Source organism: Channa argus, chromosome 7 (genome assembly GCF_033026475.1).
Source record: "Channa argus isolate prfri chromosome 7, Channa argus male v1.0, whole genome shotgun sequence".
NCBI classification, from domain to species: Eukaryota; Metazoa; Chordata; class Actinopteri; order Anabantiformes; family Channidae; genus Channa; species Channa argus.
In genome coordinates, this window is record NC_090203.1 from 9,658,888 (window position 1) to 9,680,721 (window position 21,834).

At 38.3% G+C, this 21,834-nt stretch overlaps 2 protein-coding genes across 6 annotated transcripts; one reads left to right on the forward strand and one right to left on the reverse strand.

Moving 5' to 3' along the window:
* Nucleotides 1-3,460: 3,460 nt before the first annotated feature.
* On the reverse strand, nt 3,461-16,140 carry dedd1 (death effector domain-containing 1). 3 transcript variants are annotated; one of them, XM_067509528.1, is made up of 6 exons: nt 16,007-16,140; nt 15,513-15,721; nt 14,381-14,891; nt 14,119-14,247; nt 13,533-13,691; nt 3,461-5,760 (listed from the first exon to the last, which is right to left on the reverse strand). In XM_067509528.1, the coding sequence occupies exons 3-6, from the start codon at nt 14,853-14,855 to the stop codon at nt 5,354-5,356; spliced, it is 1,170 nt and encodes a 389-aa protein (XP_067365629.1). In that variant the 5' UTR covers nt 14,856-14,891; nt 15,513-15,721; nt 16,007-16,140; the 3' UTR covers nt 3,461-5,353. The 3 variants fall into 3 exon arrangements, with proteins under 3 accessions (XP_067365629.1, XP_067365630.1, XP_067365631.1); XM_067509529.1 differs by lacking the exon at nt 16,007-16,140 and adding an exon at nt 15,829-15,957; XM_067509530.1 differs by lacking the exon at nt 15,513-15,721 and having other exon boundaries at nt 16,007-16,082.
* A 1,089-nt stretch (nt 16,141-17,229) lies between these two features.
* On the forward strand, nt 17,230-20,452 carry rabac1 (Rab acceptor 1 (prenylated)). Of its 3 annotated transcripts, none has more exons than XM_067509552.1 (6): nt 17,230-17,356; nt 17,929-18,064; nt 18,345-18,557; nt 18,844-18,941; nt 19,325-19,426; nt 19,589-20,452. In XM_067509552.1, the coding sequence occupies exons 2-6, from the start codon at nt 17,943-17,945 to the stop codon at nt 19,675-19,677; spliced, it is 624 nt and encodes a 207-aa protein (XP_067365653.1). In that variant the 5' UTR covers nt 17,230-17,356; nt 17,929-17,942; the 3' UTR covers nt 19,678-20,452. The 3 variants fall into 3 exon arrangements, with proteins under 3 accessions (XP_067365653.1, XP_067365652.1, XP_067365654.1); XM_067509551.1 differs by having other exon boundaries at nt 17,250-17,352; XM_067509553.1 differs by having other exon boundaries at nt 17,275-17,352; nt 17,932-18,064.
* Nucleotides 20,453-21,834: the final 1,382 nt, after the last annotated feature.

Sequence of the window (21,834 nt, forward strand, 5' to 3'; positions counted from 1 at the left end):
TACTCACAGCGCTTAACTTTTTTTACACTTTTGTTATGTTACAGCTTTATTCCAAAATGAATTAAATTCATTATATTCCTCCTAATTCTACAAAGAACACCACATACTGACAATGTGAAAGAAGTTTTTTGCAAATTTATTAAAAATAAAAATAATAACATGTACATAAGTATTCACTGCCTTTGCGTAATACTTTGTTGAAGCACCTTTAGCACCAATTACAGCCTCAAGTCTTTTTGAGTATGATGCTACAAGCTTGGCACACCTGTTTTTGGGCAGTTTCTCCCATTCTTCTTTGCAGTACCTCTCAAGCTCCATCAGGTTCAACGAGGAGCGTCAGTGCACAGTCATTTTCAGATCTCTCCAGAGATTTTCAATCAGGTTCTGGGCTGATTGAAAATCAGGTTCTAGGCTCTGGCGTCGCCACTCAAGGACATTCACAGAGTTGTCCCATAGCCACACTTTTGTTTTCTTGGCTGTGTGCTTAGGGTCATCATCCTGTTGGAAGATGAACCATCTCCCCGGTCTGAGGTCCATAACACTCTGGAAAAGGTTTCCATCAAGGATGTCTCTGTACCTTACTGCGTTCATCTTTCCCTCTATCCTGACTAGTCTCCCAGTTCCTGCTGCTGAAAAACATAGTGGTGGCAGCACTGTAGTGATGGTTTTGGACAGGTGGTGAGCGGTGCCTGGTTTCCTCCAGACAAGACACTTGGCATTCAGACCAATGAATTCAATCTTTGTTTCATCAGACCAGAGAATTTGGTTTCTCATGGTCTGAGAGCTGTTCGGGCATGCTGTCATGTGACTTTTACTGAGGAGTGGTTTCCGTCTGGCCACTACACCATACAGGCCTGCTTGGTGGAGTGCTGCAGAGATGGTTGTTCTTCTGGAAAGTTCAGAGTGACCATCAGGTTCTCAGTCACCTCCCTGACTAAGGCCCGTCTCTCTTGATCGCTCAGTTTGGCTGTACGGCCCGCTCTAGGAAGAGTCCTGGTGGTTCCAAACTTCTTCCATTTATAGATGATTGAGTCCACTGTGCTCATTGGGACCTTCAAAGCTGAAATTATTTTTCTGTACCCTTCCCTGTATGCTTCCATACAATCCTGTCTCTGAGGTCTTCACACAATTCCTTGGACTTCACGGCTTGGTTTGTGCTCTGACATGCACTGTTAACTGTGGGACTTTATATAGACAGGTGTATGCTTTCCAAATCATGTCCAAGTTGTAGAAACAACACAAAGATTATCAGTGTAAACAGGATGCATCAGAGCTCAATTTTGAGTGTCATGGCAAAGGCTGTGAATACTTAGGTACATGTTATATTTTTCATTTTTAATCAATTTGCAAAGATTTCCAACAAGCTTCTTTCAGGTTGTCATTATGGGGTATTGTTTGTAGAATTTTGAGGAAAATAATGATTCATTTTGGAATAAAGCTGCAACATAATAGTGAATACTTTCTGGATGCACTGTATATGGCAGAATCCTTAGAGTTAAACCTCAATAGTTTTGCAGACTTCTCATAAAACGCGCCTTGGTCTCCCCTGTGGGCATCACATCGCTGGTCTACCTTTAAGGCTGGGCGTGGTGAAAACTGTGCTTTCAAAAAAAATCTCAGTTTTCCCCATGGCAGGCCTGGGGCAGTTTAGCAGGCCATCAAGCGAGGCATACTCTGAACAGGGTAGAAATGGCCCTATCTGGTTTTCTCCCAGAGGGTTGGCCCTGGTTACTGTTCTCCATGATAAAACGTGAATAATACTACTTGATTTTTACACTCAGTAGCAATTTGAAAAGGTGGTTGTAATCAAAATAATGAACTCAACATAAGTTATCTTTAAGAATTTCCAATATTTAAAGAATAGTCAACATGAATGGATTTAAAAGGTGTAAAAATTACTGTGAATTTAGGTTTGTTGCATAGCAGTGATGGCTTCAGTTTGAAGAATGAATTAAACAAATACATTTGTATAATTATCAATAAATACTGTAAATAAATAAAAATAGTCTAAAATGCAATCATTAACTAATAAATCCACTCTTTTCTAAGTGTTTCTTCCACTTGGCAGAAAGATGCAAAGGTTTTAACAAGCCCATAAGTTTGATTTTAAGAGAATCAGTTAAAATACAAATTGATAATAATCTAGGTAGATGAAATACTAAATGTAATGAGCTCATTATCTGATGTGCTGGCTGTTGCTTGAATTGTATTGAGGTACATTTAACATCTCTAAATTGCATATCGCTCTATAATATGACCTAACCTCGAATCACAGAGCGCTTCCTTAGATTTCTGCGTTAAGTAAAGTGGCTCTTCAGAGTGGCCTTTAGCCGACATACACATCATTTATTTGTCTTTGAAGCATGTTGGTCCACATCAGAGGATTTAATTTTGTCCAAGGTGGTCCAGAGATTAGACCTCACCTTCTAACATAGAGAATCAAAACTTGCATTTAACAAATCATTTGTTACAATAAAAGCTAGATACTGCATCGGTCTGCTGACTCACCATTCCTAACTGATATAACTACTGATTTTGAAACCCCAAAACACCCTAAAATGTTTTTTTTTCCCATGAATAGACTGAAGAGTGTGTGTTTACTTTTAAAAAGCCAAAGCAGTACGCAATCTCAAATCTGCATTCAAACTGTAATAAGTCATATTGTCTGAAGAGGGCTATAAAGATATTTCAAAGTCTAAATGTTATTTTTAATAGGTATTACATATGTATAAATTTTGGCATGGTGAGAATCCTTAAACATCAGTCCCCAGATCTAGAACAATGCAGTATTGTTTCACTAAAATATGGATGTTAATTTTTGTTTTGTCCTTTCGGCCTATCCGGGAGTTCAGGGTCGCCACAGCGGATAATTGTGCGCATGTTCATTTGGCATGGCCGGGACCAGGGATAGAACCACCGACCCTGTGGTTCTTGGACGACTGCCTTACCAACTGATTATTTGTAACAATTAGGTGCAATCTTAAAAATATATAATTATAGAATATTAGGGGCCTAAATATTGTTTTTACCTTTTAATTTCAAAAATGGTAAGTGTAAATGTTTAAATTGAGGTTTAGTTTGAGGACCATACATTTATGCCATTCAACCAAACATGAGTACAGCAGCGCTGTAGCATTACGTCCACAGCAATTACTCCTTAAATTACGTGAATGGCACATACGAGAAAAAAAAAACATATCGTAAGGGTGGGCAGTTTGATAAGCTCTTTCAAGCACAGACCATTCTTGGGTTTCATCACACTGACAGCTAAGAGCAAGGAGAAATAATTAAGGATTTGATCCGTGGTGACCTGCATTTGAGGGACCTCTTCAGACCATTCCACGGGAAGGAGAGGGCACACTCCCCCTAATACAGGTATGGAGGGTGAAGACCGGGAATAATGACACATTGGAAAACTGTGACAAGGACTTAAAAAAATAAAAAATAAAAAAGTGAAACAGACATTCAAAGTATTTTTAGAACACCATACAAGAGGTGAAAAAACACATACATGTACACTATGATGGGTAGAAGTAGGCTTATGTTGGCAATTGTACTTTTCTTCTGTCAAATTTACAAAAATATCATACAAAAATAAAATACACGGTCAGTGTAAGTTTGATGAGTGTTTAACAGCTCACCTCTTTGATATGGAAAAATTCAGTGTAGGCCGGACACTTTATGGGAAATGCAAGTAGGACAATCATTTTAAAAAAATGTAATGTTAAGATGCTACTTTTCTCGCATGACACTAGCAGGTAACATTAAAATCGTAGCTTTTTTTGTTAATAATACAATATTGTTTTATTATAAAAACAAGCCAATAACAATGTGAACATACAACTTTAAGCCATCAAATCTTTATTATTCACCAGAAATAACTCTGAATATATAAAGATTAAAAAAAAAAACTGCCTAAATCAAATTGTCATAACAAAACTGTTCCCCTGGATAAGTCAATTTTTTTCCTCATATAAACAATACAAACACACACACATATATAAACTAATTATTTTAACCAATAAGTAAACGTTGAAGTATGTCCATTGTCCCCCCCCTATGCCCAGAACCACAAAACCCTGTAGTTCAGACAGTAGCAAGTCTGCTTGCTTAAGTCGTGGCTGTATGAAAGGACTTAAGAGTGAGGGGCCTTATTGATCGTCTTCTACGAGTGAAGTCCAGGCATTAGTTCCAGCAGGGTGAGTAGACAGCTGTCCGTGAGCCACTCTACTGGGCCTACATAGCAGGCTGAGTGGAGCTGGGATGTGCACTTTTGATTTTGATCTCCCCAACATCACTTCTATTGACCGACGCACTGTCCTATGCTTTACTCGCAGAGAGAAGTACTTGCCGTGGCCTAGCTGGAAGCCCGGACACAAGCCACCATTGCATTATCCGGGCTACTGTTGACAAGCTTGTGATGATGAATCTTCCATGGTCTGCTGAGGCCTAGTTCTAATCACTGCTGTCATCTACTGGCAACTGCCGTATTCACTGGCCATGGCAATCACAAGCTGGGTTATCATGGTACAGAGGGCTAAGAATGCCAGTGTCTGTTATCTAAGTGTATATGTGTGGACTAGGCTTTCCAAAGTTAGACCAAAGGTCAATCTGTGCTGACAGCAGCTCACTTTTCCATTTGTGCTCAACTCTATCACTTCTTTTTTAAAGAACAGAAACTTTTCTTTGCACATTGCGCATTTTACATTTGCTTTAATTAATGTTACAATTATTCTTGGGACGTAACAGTCTGTGCTTTCAAATTTCAAAGTCCACGTTGGAATTGAAATGGCCAGAGGTTATGCAGAAATTTATAAATGCTAAATAAGTTTCGGTCTACATTCTATTTGGCAATGGTGGCATGGTTTCCATGTACTTTTAACCTTGAGCATAAGCATTTGGATGTGTTTAACACTATATTGTCACTTTTGGCACAATCTGTGGCATGCCAGGCGTATTTCCTTTATTTATAATTTAAAATTTAGAATGTTATGAAGGGCTTATCACTTGATCTTGTGGCACAGGCATGGCCTGCTCCTGTTCTTATTGAGAATAAGAAAAACCTTGATATCCTCCATCATCCTGGTGTCTTAGCACTTGTGCATGAATCCAAAGGAAAAGCACATTGATCAATTACTCATTAACAAAAACAAACCAAAAAAAGAGTTCTGAAAATATAAGGCATGTCTTTTGAGCACAACCAATGGTAAGTGTTGCCATCTAGTGGTTATCACATCGATTGCAACTACAAAAGGAAAAGGGCTTCAAATTTGAACGTAACCCTAACTTTCAAAAGCAATCTCTACCAATCCTTTCTTCATTGTTAATATTACAAACCCCAAAAGCCATTAGCCTAAACAGCCCAGTAAGTCTCTGTGCACGCACCATTGCTGGATGACCGCATTTTTTTGGCTCTCAGGAGCCGTCGGCCCTCCTCATAGTCATCTTGGTCCACGCTGATCAGGAGGCGGACACCCTCTGAGCCTGCTGCCGTCCTCAGGGAATCGGTGATGAACACTCCTTTTAGAGCCTCGAGCAGAGCCCCGCTAAGGTAGTCACTCCAGAAGGCATCAAGGTTGTCCAGTTCTGTGAACTTGATGTCGCAGACGATAGAACCCAGGTCTCTAGCTCGCAGTAGTGAGTTGGCTTGGCTGAACAATTCAAACTGTCGTTCCAAGGGCTGCCTTTTGTCCGAGGAGACACCGTTACGGAGTGCCGACTCATGCTCCAGGTATTCAGCTCGGACACGAAGACGGATATCTGATAAAGGAAGACGGAGGAGAGAGCAGTGGTGGCAAAATGGGTGAAGGTGAGAGTTAGGGGTGAAGTAATGGCAAGGAAAGGGGACAGAAAAAAATTAAGAAAAAAGCAAAGATACAATGAGGAAAGATTAAAATAAAAGACAAGGGTGAAAAAAGGGAGAAATGTTTGGGAAATCAAGTCAGAAAGGAAGGGATTATGAAGTCAAAACAAAGGAAAGAGAAAACAAGACAAAATAGTTAACTCACGTAGTTCATGTGCCTCATGAGAATTACATTACGCAGTGGTTTAAACAAGGAGTTCAAGAGCACAGAGTCCAAAACAGAAAAAAAAGGGACTGTTACCATATAGGCTGACTAGTGACTGGAAATTACATAGTAGATACTTGAGGATATTTGTTTTGATATGGGCCTGACGAAAGAGCAAACATATTGGCTGAAGCTATCCAAACCCAGCTATGCTAAATGTGCCTTTATATGCTCAATACTGCTGAAAGAAATTCGTTTTGGTGAAAGTGACAATGACATTTTGGAGAGCTGAGAAAAACATTATGCATTTGAAGCAGGAGCGCAGGTGCTTTTCTTCCCAGGATATTCGATTACATGTTACTGTCAGCTATAAACTATATCACTTTTAGTAATTAGCAGCAACGGATGGTTGTGAATTTCCAGAGCAGAACCCAGCATGGATCTACATAAATTGTGGCTATGGCGATCATGTAATAACCTGCTGAAATTAAATGTTCCCCCTTAGCAAATATCTTGGTGGGAGTAATGAAGGTAATTTAGCGTCAATCCCTGAAGTGGCCTTTTTTTCCCCCCATTGTGTTATGATAACACCAGATTCATTCTGATTAAAATAATGCTGAAAATAGTTCCAGTGTTCCGCAATAACAGGACTGGCGGTCATGCAACAGCACAGCGAGAAAGATCAGAGGATACATACTGTACTGAGCAAGAGCACCGCTGAGATCGTCTCCCATGTCATTATTCCAGAGCTTCAAGTGGAAACCAGCTGCGGATGACTTTTGCTGCAACAAAAATCCATCTCCCACTCAAACTCCTTTAGTTGAGGTAAACAGCATTATCTACCAGTGACATCCACATCTCTAGAAACACTTGTCAATGTCTTCTTGAAAAGCTGTGCAGAAACCATTTTTGCAACTCTCTGAATTCAAAATCCAGTCTCACCAAAACCTATTTGATACTCTCCAAACTTATTAGGTGACATTTTAATTTGTAAATAATTATTAAATATAAAAAAAAACTAAATTATTATATTTGTAATTATGTGTCAGTAAAAATTTAATGTGTAATGTTTAAATCTTAGGGAAAACCTTTTTGATAAGTAATTATCACATAGTGGAATATGTGTCTTCTTTGCCCCAGAGTCATGTTTTGTTCTGATGGGAAAGCAATGACCAAAGTCTTAGGTATAATACAAAAGACCATACATGATGACAGCACCAAGGACTTGTAACATTTGAAAAGGCTTCTGTCTGGTTAACTATATGGTATATAATAAATGGTACAACTTTCAAGTCAAGATTTATGTCTACCCTCCATCAACGATATCTTGCTCTGGGGCTTTGGGGTAATGCTAGACTCAAGAGGGATCCCGTTTAGAAAATGCCAACATTAGAAATGCAAATGTTGAATTATGCCATTGATTTTGCATCTCTTAACATTTGCAGGAGAGTGATAACTAAACATCAACGTTTGCATTCATGCTTTATAAGGCTGTAATTAGATTACTATGAAAACAGAGAACTGGATTAACAATGTTTAACAAATGTTTAAAATATGCAGAGGCGGAAATTGGATCCAAATGAGAAACCTTTGCAATCGGAGATTTTTCAATTGACAATTTGGTAATTACACAAAAAGAAAATAACACAAAGTTCATAATACATCACTAATTAGAGCAATTATTAAACCCTGCTTCTATCACAGTGTCTTAATAATTATTTGTAATCACATTTGTTTTAGATCAATCCACTGATGACACAGAATTAATACAATATGTTCTTACAGTACATTGGGTTGGGGAAAAAATATTACAAGCCTCAAGGTTTCTATATCAAGCATTCACTCTTTTGTTATGTTTTAATTGTTTACAACATTGATTAACAGCGGACTGCCAATGTTCTCCAAGTCTATTTCTGGTCAAGAGCAGCGCCATTAAAATAAAGGCACACCGCAAACAATATGCATGTTTCTGATTGATACTTTTTGATACCAACCAGTCACGCAAACTGTACAAAAGAAAAAAGTTCCAACGCAATAATTCTTCTCAGTGGAATGCAGTCAGTCAAAAAAACAAACAAAAAAACAACAGTACTAATTTGCTTAGATAGGGCCATACTTACATATTGACTGCTGGGTGCAACAAAGACAATGGGAAGGCCTATGGAAAGGGCAGAGCCCCATAGCTCAGTTGAGAGTCACTGTGCACACAATCCTTGAAAAGGTGCAGTAAAAGGTCATTATAGGGTAGAAAAAAACAAACAAAAACAAACAAAAAAAAACAATGGCAATGAATGAATAAAATAGACGAAGGGCCCGACAGGCGAAAGGCCTGACAAAATCAAAACTGAGATTTCTGTCCCTTACATCTGGCATAAGAAACACACTATGCCCACTGTGCCTATGAAAAGGTAAGGCAGTCCCTAGAAGTGTGTACTTTGATTATAATTCATTTTTGTCAATATGTTCAAAATGCATCCACTGTTAGTCAATATTGAAAAATAATAAAACATAAAAATGTCTTAAGTGTCACTGTAAATATCAAATCTTTCAGCATCAATGAGGGGATGTGCTTAACCATTTCAGTAGTCTGAAGGTTAGACTATCACAGGGTTTCAAATATCTAAATAGGTACAGTGACAAGTATTTGTGAACGCTTTAGAATTAGCCCTGTTCTGCATTAATTAATCAGAAAATGTGATTTTCAAGTTTACACAATGTGATGAAGCTAATCATGCAAAATTCTCATCTTGTGTCATTACTGAATGCACTTTAAAACATTGGCTGTACTGGTGGAAGTATGTGAACCCCTTGATGTAACTGGAAAAAGCTCTCAAAACTTTCACTGTGCATGACTGAATGATTAACTGAAGATAGACAAAACTATTGGTTACGTGTTTTTTGAAGATTCAAATAACAGAATTTTTAATACAGAAAAGGTCAAAGGGTTGACATACCTTTTTGTGCAACAGTATGTAATTTTAGTTATTTTACACCATTGATATATAGTCAGTAGGAGATATAAAGTTCTTATGTTAAGTGCAGTTTGACCTTTTTGATCCTTTCTGTGAGAGGGGATGCGACTATGATAAACACATGCCCTTCATGCAATTACTGTATTTATAGTCTGTCTCCATTTCAGTCTTCCCATTTCATACTGAGAAGGATGGAGGTAGAGATAGTGGCACTAAGGAGAAGGCCATTTAAAAACCACAGGAACACAGCGATAGTCATTTTGTTAGGGTTACAGAGCACTTCACGCTTCATCAGACACAGAGACATCCACTTAGACAGGACATTAGGAATCACAGCTTTCATTTTCTCACTTTAAACACCAAACGCATTTGGCTTCCTCCATCTCACCCCACCCAAAAAAAAAAGAAAAAAAAAAGAAAAATAAGTTTAAGTACCCATTTATGAGGAGTCACTTGGCAGAGAGCTTCAACTCTATCGATCCGTTTTTCTGCTGAACGACTCAACAAGAGAGTGTAGAGTTAGGGGGTACTGAGAGACAGGTAGAAAAAAAACTCTCTTTCCCCATAGACCACAAACACATTTCACTGTACCATTTTGCGTGGTTTGAGCATTTTGTGTTCGTTCTCTCACTGTCATTGTGTGTGAGGATACTGTTTTCCTGACACACAGGATGGGGTCTGTTTAGAACTGCAAACACAAGAGAAGGGAGAGAAAGAGAAAGAGAGAAGCACATTGGGTTGGATATCTGTTGACTGGTTTTTTTTGTTTTCCAACATTAAGCAGGCATGGCACAGCACTCATTCCTCTAATGTGTAATGAAGTCAGGGAAACAGCTGCTATTGATATTCAGCTCAGAAATGATTTAATTGCAGATCTACAATATAACATGGTAGCATCTTAGTGGGATCTGTGGTACTACTCCTACCTTAACCAATTCCTTTACCCTTATTTTCACCAATAAATGAAGTCAGGATTTTTACAAGCACCCCATTTAGATAATACAAACCCACTACTGAGCTGAAGGTACAAACACCTTATGGGCATTTGTACTAGTAGCTGTCATTGGCACAATGTAGTTGAGACACTTCTGAGAATAATCTGAAAGCTGAATCATGACAAGAAAGATTATTTGAAGTCTGTCTGAATGCTAGGGGCCAGCATTGGACTGAACTGCCCTATCTATCTCTGTTCCCTCTTGACAAACCCACACCCACAGCTTAAATGGGCACAGAGATAGGATACAGCAGGTGTTTCCTTCAGCAGAGAACTGTTGGGATATTTTCCTCAGAACTGCTTGAATAAAGGTTACACATGAATTTAACAGGTGTCTGACGGCAGCCATTTTAGATTTTTTTTAAAACTGAACACAGAGCCGGTTCTTGAGATGATGAGAATCTGCACCTAATTATTATCTTTAAATCTTCGGTCTCCAGAGCTGGCTTGGATAAAGTTCTATTTAGCCAGATGTTGACTGAAACTTAAGGCAGAAGTTAACAAGCATCACTATAAAGACAGCATAAGGGGAAAGAGAGGCCCAACATTCCCCCCCCCCAGGTACAGTGATACACTTTCACAAACATGTCCAACCTTTTTGTCTTTACGGGTTGTACACTGGGCTTTCAGATGAAGTTCTTCAGTGTATCAATTCAGTGCCCTCAACAACTCCTACATCTAAACTATTAGTTTAATATTAAAACAAACAAGGATCAAATATCATCTCCTTGTTTTTTTGCAGAACATACCATTTCTTTGGTGCTGTTGGTGGTGTCTATGTTATCAAGACCAGTTTCAAATTCTGTCCCACCACGCAACTTTGAGCAAAGTCTGAACTTTGAGCACAGCTGATTGTATGTGATGTCATTGGCAAACTCTACCCTGTAATGTGAACATAGTAAGACAGTGGGAAAAATATAAAACATTTGAGAACAGGTAACATTCTTATTGGAAGGTAAGACAATGGAGTATTTAGAACTTGCTGCTTATTTTAAGGGTTATCATCTTCAGAAATATTAAGCAGACAGTTTTGTTTTTATATCAGGCGTATTTAAAATAACTGTTTCTGTATAATATAAAACAATACAAACTATGAAATTACATTTTGTTTCTATCAAATTCTTACTGGGTAAAAAAAAAAACTGGTGAGTTTTTGGTCATATGTGTACCGTTATGACAAAAGACACATAATCAGATACAGCTCTGCCAAGACAAAGTAGCACAACATTGGCCATATTTGTGAAATACTGTTAAATTCACTAGGGTTATCATCTGCAGGGAATGATAACAGAATGTCTGAGTTTTTCAAAGAATGTTATTTTTGCACAATTGCCTTTACTATCAGCTTAAGATTTTCGGTAGGTATTTGAGGCTTACTGCTGAGGGCTCAGCTCTGTGAAACACTGACACCAACAATCTTTTTCAGAAATAGATGAATTTGGAATCTCAAAAAGAATGCTTTCTCATCCACAGTGCATAACACTACAGAACATAACAGGATTGTTTTTTTCTGAGAGCAAATTAAGTTTCCTGAGGGGCATAGGGTAGAGGGCAGCTACATCATTATACATAAGCATCGAATACAGAGCAAAGTGGCAGCACCAACCCCTGTTGTAACAAAGGGGGAGAGCTGCTTTTACCTTAGGCATCGGCAAAGACTTGTGAGAGAGCACATGACTGAGTTGATCACGCACACTGCAGTATGTATGGACAGAGTGGAGGGACTTTTTTTGTTTTGTTCCTCAGTCTCCCCCTCTGTTTCCATGATCCACTGTGTCTTAGGTTACTCGATCTGAGTCACAATCCTGAGTCAACCTGGTGGAATCAAATGTGGAGTCAAGACAGCAGCATGTTCATAGGCACAGACATCACTTATTCTATATGGCTAAGAAGCTCTGTCTTCATTGTTATTTATTTATTTTTAATCACTTTAAAATCATCAGGTCCTTCTTTTCATAAGTATTTCTGATCAATAGAGATTGGTGGACTTTCATAATGTTTGCGAAGGTCAGCATGAATGACTAATCAGACTTCACACAAGAGCTACTGATATTAGTGTCAACTCAATGTTTTTGTGCTGAGAGAAACTAGCATTAATTCATTATAAGACAAGCAACTGTTGAAATGTAGATCGGGACACTGGATAATGGAATACTAATGCAGCTTTCCAGATGTGTTAGATTGTTTTGAATATTATTCCGGAAGATATGCAAGATCTGATTGCTGCGTCTTGTGACGACTTTGTATTAAGTTGGCCAAAACAGAAGAAAAACTGCATTTAGTGGTGTCTAGACAATGTCTTTCAGTATTTCATGAAAAAAGGACAGGAGACAACCTACCAGTCTGCCCCCTTATCAGAAACAGCACCTGAACATAGTCCATAAGGTTAGAGAATAGGTGAAATGAGAGGTAAAGAAAGTAAAGAACAACCAGATGTGAAAAAACTGATAAGACAACAAAATCTTCCTGATGTTGATGTTACAGCTAAGGAGACATTGCAAGTATAAACATAGCAGAAGGTGACAATGAACATACCATGTGAACAGCTTGAGTAATAAGGAAAATGCCAGTCAACTGATTCCATGCGTTATTTCTTTATAGAATGGTTGAATTGACTTCTGAACATATTTTGCTGAAGTAGTAAATCAGACAGGGCTCTTGAATTTTTATGTGTTTAAGATGTGAAGTCAGCATCAACTGTTCCAAACGGGGAGAAGATTGTAAATTTCTAGTGGGATAAGACACTCAAATTGAATTGTTAAATCAAAACTTAGTTCTAACATCACTAAAAGAAATCTGGCACAGATACTTGAAAAAAAAAAACCTTTTACTAGATTGAATCATAAAATTCCACCATCTCAGCCTATGCAGGAGAGATGGATTTGATACCCAAGTGATATCTCCACCATCCTTGAGTGAATGTGATCCTTGAATTAAAAAAAACAACTATCACTAGATCGGGCAAAAGTTTCCTTCAACTTTATTTTGTGCAAGGCAGTTCAAGGGCTTTGTATCTCTTCCGCTATGCTTGCCTGCTAGTAACACTGCTGATGTTGCTGGTGTATTGTCAGGTGCAGACTAATATTAACTTAATTAAAGTAATTGGTCTGGTTCTTCTGAAGAGTGTTAGTATGTCAAACCTTATTTCTGCTTTATACTTTTCTATTCCCTGACCGGTAAAAGGAACACAGCTGAATTGTTACTTGGAAACTAATTTCTAAAAGGAACTAAAAACACAATGGACTGAGTGTGCAAGGTTTCGGTTTACTTCTGTAGGGAGATTATTATAAACAAACAAATTAACAAGAAAAAAAAAAAACCTTCAAAACATTTTTGCTATGCAAACTCCTTAACTCAAGCTGCAGTTCAGCATAGATGAACAATATAAAAATTAAGGAGTTAAAATAGGGAATATGGTGATGGTTGAATATGATGCATATGAGGTTAATAAAAAGATGGGAAATAATCTGTAAGAAGAAAAAAGAGGATGAAGGCAGTACTGGCAAGTGTTGAAATGCCAAATGAGATACCAGTAAAGCATGCTGGGGCAGCACTTACCACAGGACACTTTATGTGGTGGTGGGGGTGGTGGTGGGGGTGGAGATGGAGACAGTGGCCGGCCCGGTCTGCTTGTTTTCTTGGACTTGCGGCTCCAGCCATTTCCCCTCTTCTTCCTTCTCCTCCTTGCAGATGGCACAGGCATAGGAGGGTAAATACCTGAAACGAAGTAGTATGAAATTAGTTTGACAAATTGGGAGGGCAGGACATAAAGGTTTATCTAAGTAAAACTGCTGTTAGTGCTGTTCCTTTCAATTCTATTTCTGTTAAATATTCCATGTTTATCTAATAATTTTTATATATGATCCAAACAACCCTATATTCCCCATAGGTTTACCACAAGCACTGGGTATGCAAGCAGGAACCAAAATTACACACAATTCTGTAACAGAGTGCATCATTTTCACATGGGGTAAAACATAGGACACATACATAGTAGCACTAGTGAATAAGGAAAAACTAAATTAGGTCAAAACTGGTACCAACATTGAGCGTATTGTAGAACGTAAAAAATAAAAAGTTTCCAGAAACATCAGCCCACAATACTATACTTATACTACTACGTACTATACTCCAGCGCACTCACCAGTTCTCAATTGCTGTGTGAAAGATGGAAGAGGTATTTCCGTATGTCTACAGGTATGTCGTACTCCAGAGAAGCACACCATCTCTCTGTCCTCTATTCCATACCTTTGTCCAATTCTCTCTGGAGAAACTGAAAAGCATAAAAAGACAGATAATAAATATTAGGCTAGGACAGTTCAGCAGGACATTACACAAAGAAGCAGCAATCACAGCAGTCAACTTCATTTTAACATCTGATAAGCCGTTCTTTGAGTCATTCTCACCTGCCCTTCTTCTCTTGTGGGACACTAAGAGCATCAGATCGTGACGGGTGAGGACTCTAAGTAATTGCAATAGTGGCTCCAGGTTGCCATCACTGATGTAGCCACACCTCTCCAGTTTTAGCAATAGCTCAAGACCACTCTTGGGCTTATAAGAGGGCACTAAGGAATGCTGGGAGCCCTGAGGCTTTAAACGCCTCCAAGTCTTCAGCAGTGCAGGACTAGGGGAAACTCCCGAGTCATCTGGATCACCCTCATGGGGGTCAACTGTCCATCCTGCTGGATCAAGTGGGTGCGGGGCAGAATAGGTTTCATCCACAAGGAATGACAGCACTTCGATGTCAGTCTTTGTCAGCTGAGAACCAACTATTTCAAAAACCTCATGGAGAGACAACATTCCATAGTAGTTTAAGCACTCCGTTTCATCCCAGTAAAGTGAGTCCCTGTGTGGGTTCACTGGGTAATCCACTGTGGCCATGATCTGGGTGTCTATTGCCCCTGTCCTGTGTTAACACTGTGCAGAATATACAACACACAATGAAATATTCATTTCAGAATTTACACATAAAACACAATTGTGAAGTTGGGAAATGATCATAAGTGTACAGTATCTAATAACCCTATGAGGCCGACAAATCCCAATACAATATTCTGCAGTTGATTGCAATGCCAGTTTGTAAACTGGTCTAGCTTTGTTCATGCAAAGACTGAAGCCTATATAGTGCGAGTATAATGCACCATTATACTGTTCTGCTCTACTGATACTGTTGCAATTCAAGGTCACATTCTAATTATTTCTCTAATTATTTCTAATTATTTATTATTTTCTAATTATTTCTGTTTTTACTTAATCTTGTGAGAATTCAACTCTGTATAGTTCTTTAAGAAAGGCGTTACTTTCAAACATTAAAAAGCGCATGTTTCAACAAAGGGCTTGTCAAAACCAGCGTTTGCAATATTCCTTTTTCTTGAAAATGAACTCAATCCGTTAGCAAAAACCAAGGAAGAGAGGCCAGTGCTGTGGGCACAAAGCGTTAACAAGCTAGCAAATGTTAATGGTGTCGTTACGACGTAAGCCCCCTTTATGTAATATACGATCTTACTTCGGCTATTTCCGCAAACTCGCGAGTCGTACCTATTTTCACCGTCAGCTCGAAGTAGTCTTGAAACAAGCGACGTGGTTGCGAATGTTATATGCTGGTGTCGTTTTTGTCAACAAAAACAGATGGAAATCAAGGAGACTTCTTCTTCTTCTTCTTCCGTCGTTTAGCAACAGCAGCTGTAGCCCCACCGACGGTGTACCACCCCTTTACACGTGAACGTTACGTAACAAGTCGCGTTTATCTGAAGCAAAGAAAAAAACAACACACAAGCATGATAAATTCTAATTATACATTAGTGCCACACTTGTAACTGGCTAGATATTGAGTTCGCTATGGACAGAAATTTACCATGCGCTTGAAATAACTGATTTTTATCTTGTTAACACTAGCTTGTAACACTGTTAGCTTACACATAACATGCTACGTGATTTCAGTTCAGAATAACATTATTGCAAACGCAAAATTACGCGAAAATAAAAGTGTTAAAACTGCGATATCTGAAAACCAGATGAATCAGCCGAGTTACCTTCCTTGTTAATTCGGTTGAACAATCTAGCAACTTCCATAGCGATTTTCCTTTTCCTCTTCCGCAGTGCTTTTTTCCCCCACAAAGCTTTATTTACAACAAAGAAAACAGTTGCTAACAGTCCGAACAGTTATATTTTTTAATTTGATCAATTCAATTAATTCATTAATTCAAAAACAATTAGAGGTCTATAGGCTGTCCTTTTAGATTTGTGGATGTGAAATTACCTAAAATTATGTTATTATGTAGGAAATCTACGCCTTTCTGTTGCCCACTGATGCAATACTGCATCAAATATGTTTCTGTACGTTTGTGTTCATTTTCCTACCAACAAATTTTTTATGTATCCAGAATTGATCCAAAATCCATATTTATTTGGAACAATACACAGAGGAAACAAAAACAACACACGTGAAAACAGATTTATATTATTTAGAGAAATTACCTCATCGTTTTAAATATGGTGGCAAAACATTAGAACCACGTCTTCTTAAAATGCACTCCAGTACGACTCCCCTACCCACTTTGACCTCAATAATAAACACATAGTAAAATTAACGCCTTTCTGTCATTTTTAACCTAAAAGCTCTAACCTTTTAAAAGTAGAATTTATGGGAGAGTCACTGTATGGGATTGCATAAAATTGCACAGGTGGTCATAGTGATCGGTGTATCTTTTTAGTGAACTTCCACGGCACTCTGCAGCACTGACAACAGCACAAAAGCGCAGTGAAACTGACCAATCACAGGCATCCGCATTCTTGGTGACGTCAGGACACGTTTCACATCAACATAACAACAAAACACTGGGAATATTAAATGACTTGGACTATAGATTATATATATAAATAATTTCACAGTCTTAACTTAACTTTATTTAAAATAAAAGTATGTATGTTTGTATGTATATGTATAAAGAAAAATGTAAAACATTTTTGCAAGAACGATAGATACTTGTGCATTGTATCGTTTGATTTCTACACCCTTTTACAGTTGTAATTGGTTAAAGTGCAGGTGATTTCTAACCCTTTAATATAATTCGTATGTCTAAATAAAATGTTCAATATTTAGAATTCAAAATGTAAGACTAATATACCTGTTCTGATTGATTGATTGATTGATTGATGTAAAATAATAATAAATTAGTGAGAATCGTTCCTGTTCAAAATATTAATTTGTCAAACAGTTTCAAACTCTAAATGATTACAAGGAAACCCCGATGCTGTCAATGGGTGGCGGTGTTTTGCCTCTAGACAGCAGGAAGTTAAACAACATACACATCACATCCGTAAAGCACAGCAACAGCAACAAAGGCCGGCGTAATAGGAATCCAACCAAATTGCCCTTGTGAGTAAGTTTGATTAGACTATTACAAATATGACCGTCCAGGGAGGTCTGGTCTTCTTCTGTAGTCGTTCGACCCATCCTTTCCGGGGTCGTCAGGTACAAAGTCATCCATGTGGAGATGAACGTTAGCAGAGAAGCTAACTTAGCAAGAGAAGCATTTGAGCAAAGACAAAATTGTCTTCGCGATTCAGGTGTATATATACAAATGATAAAACGTAGGTATGTGCTTAACTACAGATGTTAGTAAGACTGTCTGTTTCTTTAAAAATTAATACTTTATGAAAGTACGTTAGCAACAGCCGCTGGAATTTCCTGTGTGTTTTGTGATGTGGCAGTTCCAAGCCCTTGATTTGCTGGCTAACATTTTCCACTACTCAGACTTCACCTTACGCAAGCGTGTGCTTTGTGATATCTCAGTTTTCTGGTAAATTTAGTTTTTCCACAAAAAGTTTATAGCCAGCACTATTTGTACTCATTTGTACTCAGCCTTACAAAAGCATCTGCTAGATGCTATCCTTAAGCTGCGAAACAAAAGAGAGACTCTTATAATGTTTTGCACTTAATATTTCCTTTCAGAAGACAGCTTGTAGATGCCAGCTGAAGCTCCAAAGGGTGAGAACTGTTTAGTAGACATGGACAGCAAGGCTGGAGATCTGTTCAGTGCCGAAGCTGCTCATCCAACTGGCACAGGTGGATCTGGAATCTTGGCAAAGTAAAGGTTTTCATCTTTCTTCTAAATGAATATAGGTTGTAGTAATTATAATATCATCAGAATGGTTGTGGTCCCATTTTGCATGAATGTGGAAATACAGTGAGTTCAGCTTCTAAATTCACTTGTCTGAAATGAAGACAAGCTACATTAAATGATGCATATCTTTACAAAGCGTCTGCATATATCAAAATCTGTGCAGTATAGTTGGCAAGCTTTTCTTGTCATGCCAAATTGTACATTTCTTAACACTTCTCTCTATGTACTTTTTTGTAATTTATAGGTTATGGCTCCCTAAAGGCTTCTCAGCCAGTATGGCCAAAGAGTGGTTTGACAGGCGCAGAGTGTCCATTAGACCATGGGCTAGCTTCGTGGATCAACGCAAGTTTTCAAAACCTCGCAACTTTGGAGATTTGTGTCAGAGGGTGGTGAAAAATGTGGAAATTTACAACAGTAACTATACATTCATCTTCCTGGGTCTCATCCTCTACTGCATGTAAGGCCATCAAGGAGCTGGTTTACTCTGTTTTGCCAATGGAAATATTTACACTTACCTCTGCATAACTTTTACTCACATGGTCATTCCCATAAGCACAGGGACCTACTGAAAACCATTTATAAGGCTTCCGTAGGTCTACTGTGACCACTGTGGGCATTACAAAAGGGGAACAAACCAGAAAGAACATATGATTTAATAAGTAAAACATGTTATATTAAGATTAATCAAAACCTAAAAATGCTTCTATAATTAGCACTAAAATGACTTTGTTTCTTCTCCTCAGTATCAGTTCTCCTATGCTACTCATTGCCTTGGCTGTATTTGCCGGTGCCTTCTACATAATCCACCTCAAGTCCTTGGAGTCTAAACTGGTTGTCCTGGGTGAGTGTAACCATCACATATCTCACATCCCACATTACAATGTGTAATTATGAAATTAATCATGACCATTTGAACCATTTTGTAATTGGTCTTAGATGTTGTGTATCATGGTTTGGATTTTTGAAACTTTTTTTGGAATATATTGTGAAACTATAACAAAAACTGAATGTTTGATCGACTTGATGGCTTTTACTTTTTTGACAGCTAATATAGATGAAATTGGTTGTGTGTGTGACTTTGACAGGCAATCAAACATGTCAAAACAATTAAATAATTTAATCAATTTATAAAATGTATATAATAAAAAAATCTAATATCCTATGTCTTCACACATGTCCTAGTAAAACAAATTATTTTAACTTACAATTTTCATTTTTAACCAGGCAAAGAGTTAACTGTCCCTCACCAAATGAGTTTGGCTGGAGCTGTCTCACTACCTGTGTTCTGGTTGGCTGGAGCTGGTGCTGCAGTCTTTTGGGTTTTGGGTAAGCCAAGCCCTATTAAAAGCATTTTCTACTGTGGCAAAAAATGGAAATCTTTGTCTAAGTATAAATAAAATGATGTTAATGTAAATGCAATTATTATTATTACGACCACCCCCTCCTCATTGCTCTGTGCCTTTCTCCATTTGTCACATCTCCTCTCAGGAGCAACACTGTTTGTCATTGGTTCTCATGCTGGATTCCGTGAGCTGGAGGGATCTGACATGGAAGAGCTCCTCATGGAGCCGGTGTGAAGAGCAGGCTAAACTCTTAGCAGGTGCTGGTCAATGATCACTCTTCACTTGATCCTTTAATCATGGGTTGAGGAAAAACTGCTCTTAGATCTGTTCCTTAGCTACTTTAGCATCCTGTATATTATCTATGCTAATGTATGAAGAATGCACCTTGTCTTGGCTCCTAAATAATTGTTATGGACTGCATCGCCTTATTCAAACTCAAGTCAAAAATTGATATAGATAATTTTCCATATGCTCAAATAAAAAAATGTGTTTAAGCACAGGATCACACCGAATATATGCCTTCCTCTACATATTTTAAACCTTGATTGACTCTGGTTTGTGTATAATAACCTCTTATTTTCCACAGTGTCCTTATTGTGACATATCTTTTGACTTATTAATCTCTTAAGGAACCATCTCGGCTGTACCTTGTTGTAGATTTAGTATATAAACTACTTTTGTAGTTCTGTAGTAGTTTCTTTATATAAATATTACATGTACATGCAATGTGCCATTTAGGCTACTTACCATAGATGGGTGGATGACAAGACATTTTAATAGGTCAGTACTTAGTAACCATGTTTTGTATGAGGGTAATATATGGTTTTTGTTGTCTGTGTGCACATTTATCAGCTCTGCTTACAACATTCAGACCTGAAGGTCATTCTTTAAACCTGAAATATTTATTTTTGGAAATATATTATTCCTTAATTTACATAATAATGTAAGGTGGTTGTTTTGTTTTTAAATAACATTTTGAATGTGCAATAAACCCTTGGCGTAGAGATAACTAGTTGGTTTCCTAAGGCCTCCAATGTCCACTTCTATGTTGTGTTTTATCTTTTTTTTTTTTTTATTCTATTCAGTCAAAACCAAAGTTGACTCATGTTTGGGCATGCATGTCAGGTGCTGCAGAGAACTTAGTGGCCCTCAGCACTTATTTTCTACATTTCTTCACTATTCTGGTACAGTCTGAATACACCGTGGAATAAGACAGTTCCAAACCTTGTGGCTCTTCTTCTGGCTCCACTACACCAAACACTGCCGCGCTTACCACCCCCCTCTTGTCCCCATTTTGTCGCCTTCTCATGTGACCCCTGTGACCTGTGGTCCGTGACAGCACAGCGAAAGGACCCAATGCTCAGGTTGCCTTGGTGATGACCTTGGAGGGCCCCACACAGACACACAGACACACACTTGCTTACACACTGCGGCAAAGGCGAGCGATCGATATTCTATTATACGAAGAGGGTGGTGGAGGGGTGGGTCGCACTGCAGAGAGCTCACTGCAGAGACACAGGGGAAATTAGAGAGGGGGTGAAAGAGTGAGTGTGTGTGTGTCAGCAGGGAGTGACAAAGTGGGTGTGTATGTGTGCCACTGTGTGTATGTATGAGCAGGAGACAATGCATTTGTCATTGGATGGTGTTTGAGCGATTTCATAAAGTTTCTGTGTTTGTCACTCAAAGGTACATGTCCTAGATTATCACCAGATGTTGCCCAGTGACCTCTCACAATATCCAGCCCTTATCTCTCACGTTATAGACCAGTAGGTTGTGTGTAATTTAATTGATCTGTGTGCTAGTTGGGCAGTGAGAGGTTCATTCAAAATAAGTGCCCTTCGTGGCACACAGCGGTAACACAATTACAGTGTGTTCCCTTACGTGGCAGCCACTGCCATTGGTGTGTGAGTGTCTGTGCGAATGAGAAGCAACATTGTAAAGCGCTATATAAGCGGACATTTGCCATTTACCAATTTATAATAAAGTTTATTAATGGCCTACTAGATTTTTATTTTTATTTTTTGTATAGTCTTAAAAGTTGGGTTTGTGGAAATAGTTCCAATTGTAAGACTGTTCTCTTCACAGTGATCCTGTAGCCCATATATGTTGATATCATGGACAAAGCTGACACATTTACAGAGTGGTTTGGTGCATTATCCTTGGCTGCTGCCACATCTTCCTCCCATGGCAGTTTAATGTTATGCTGTTTGCAGTTTGATGTGTATATTAAATCATAACACTAGGTGGCATCCCATCATCATTTTGTATTTCTGCTGTGCTAATCAAGCTATAGAAACTGCAGGCATTTTCTTCTATATAAGGAATGAAGTGACTTTATCTTTGTATATATGCATTGTCATACAGCAATGCTTATATACAGAGTTGGTATCA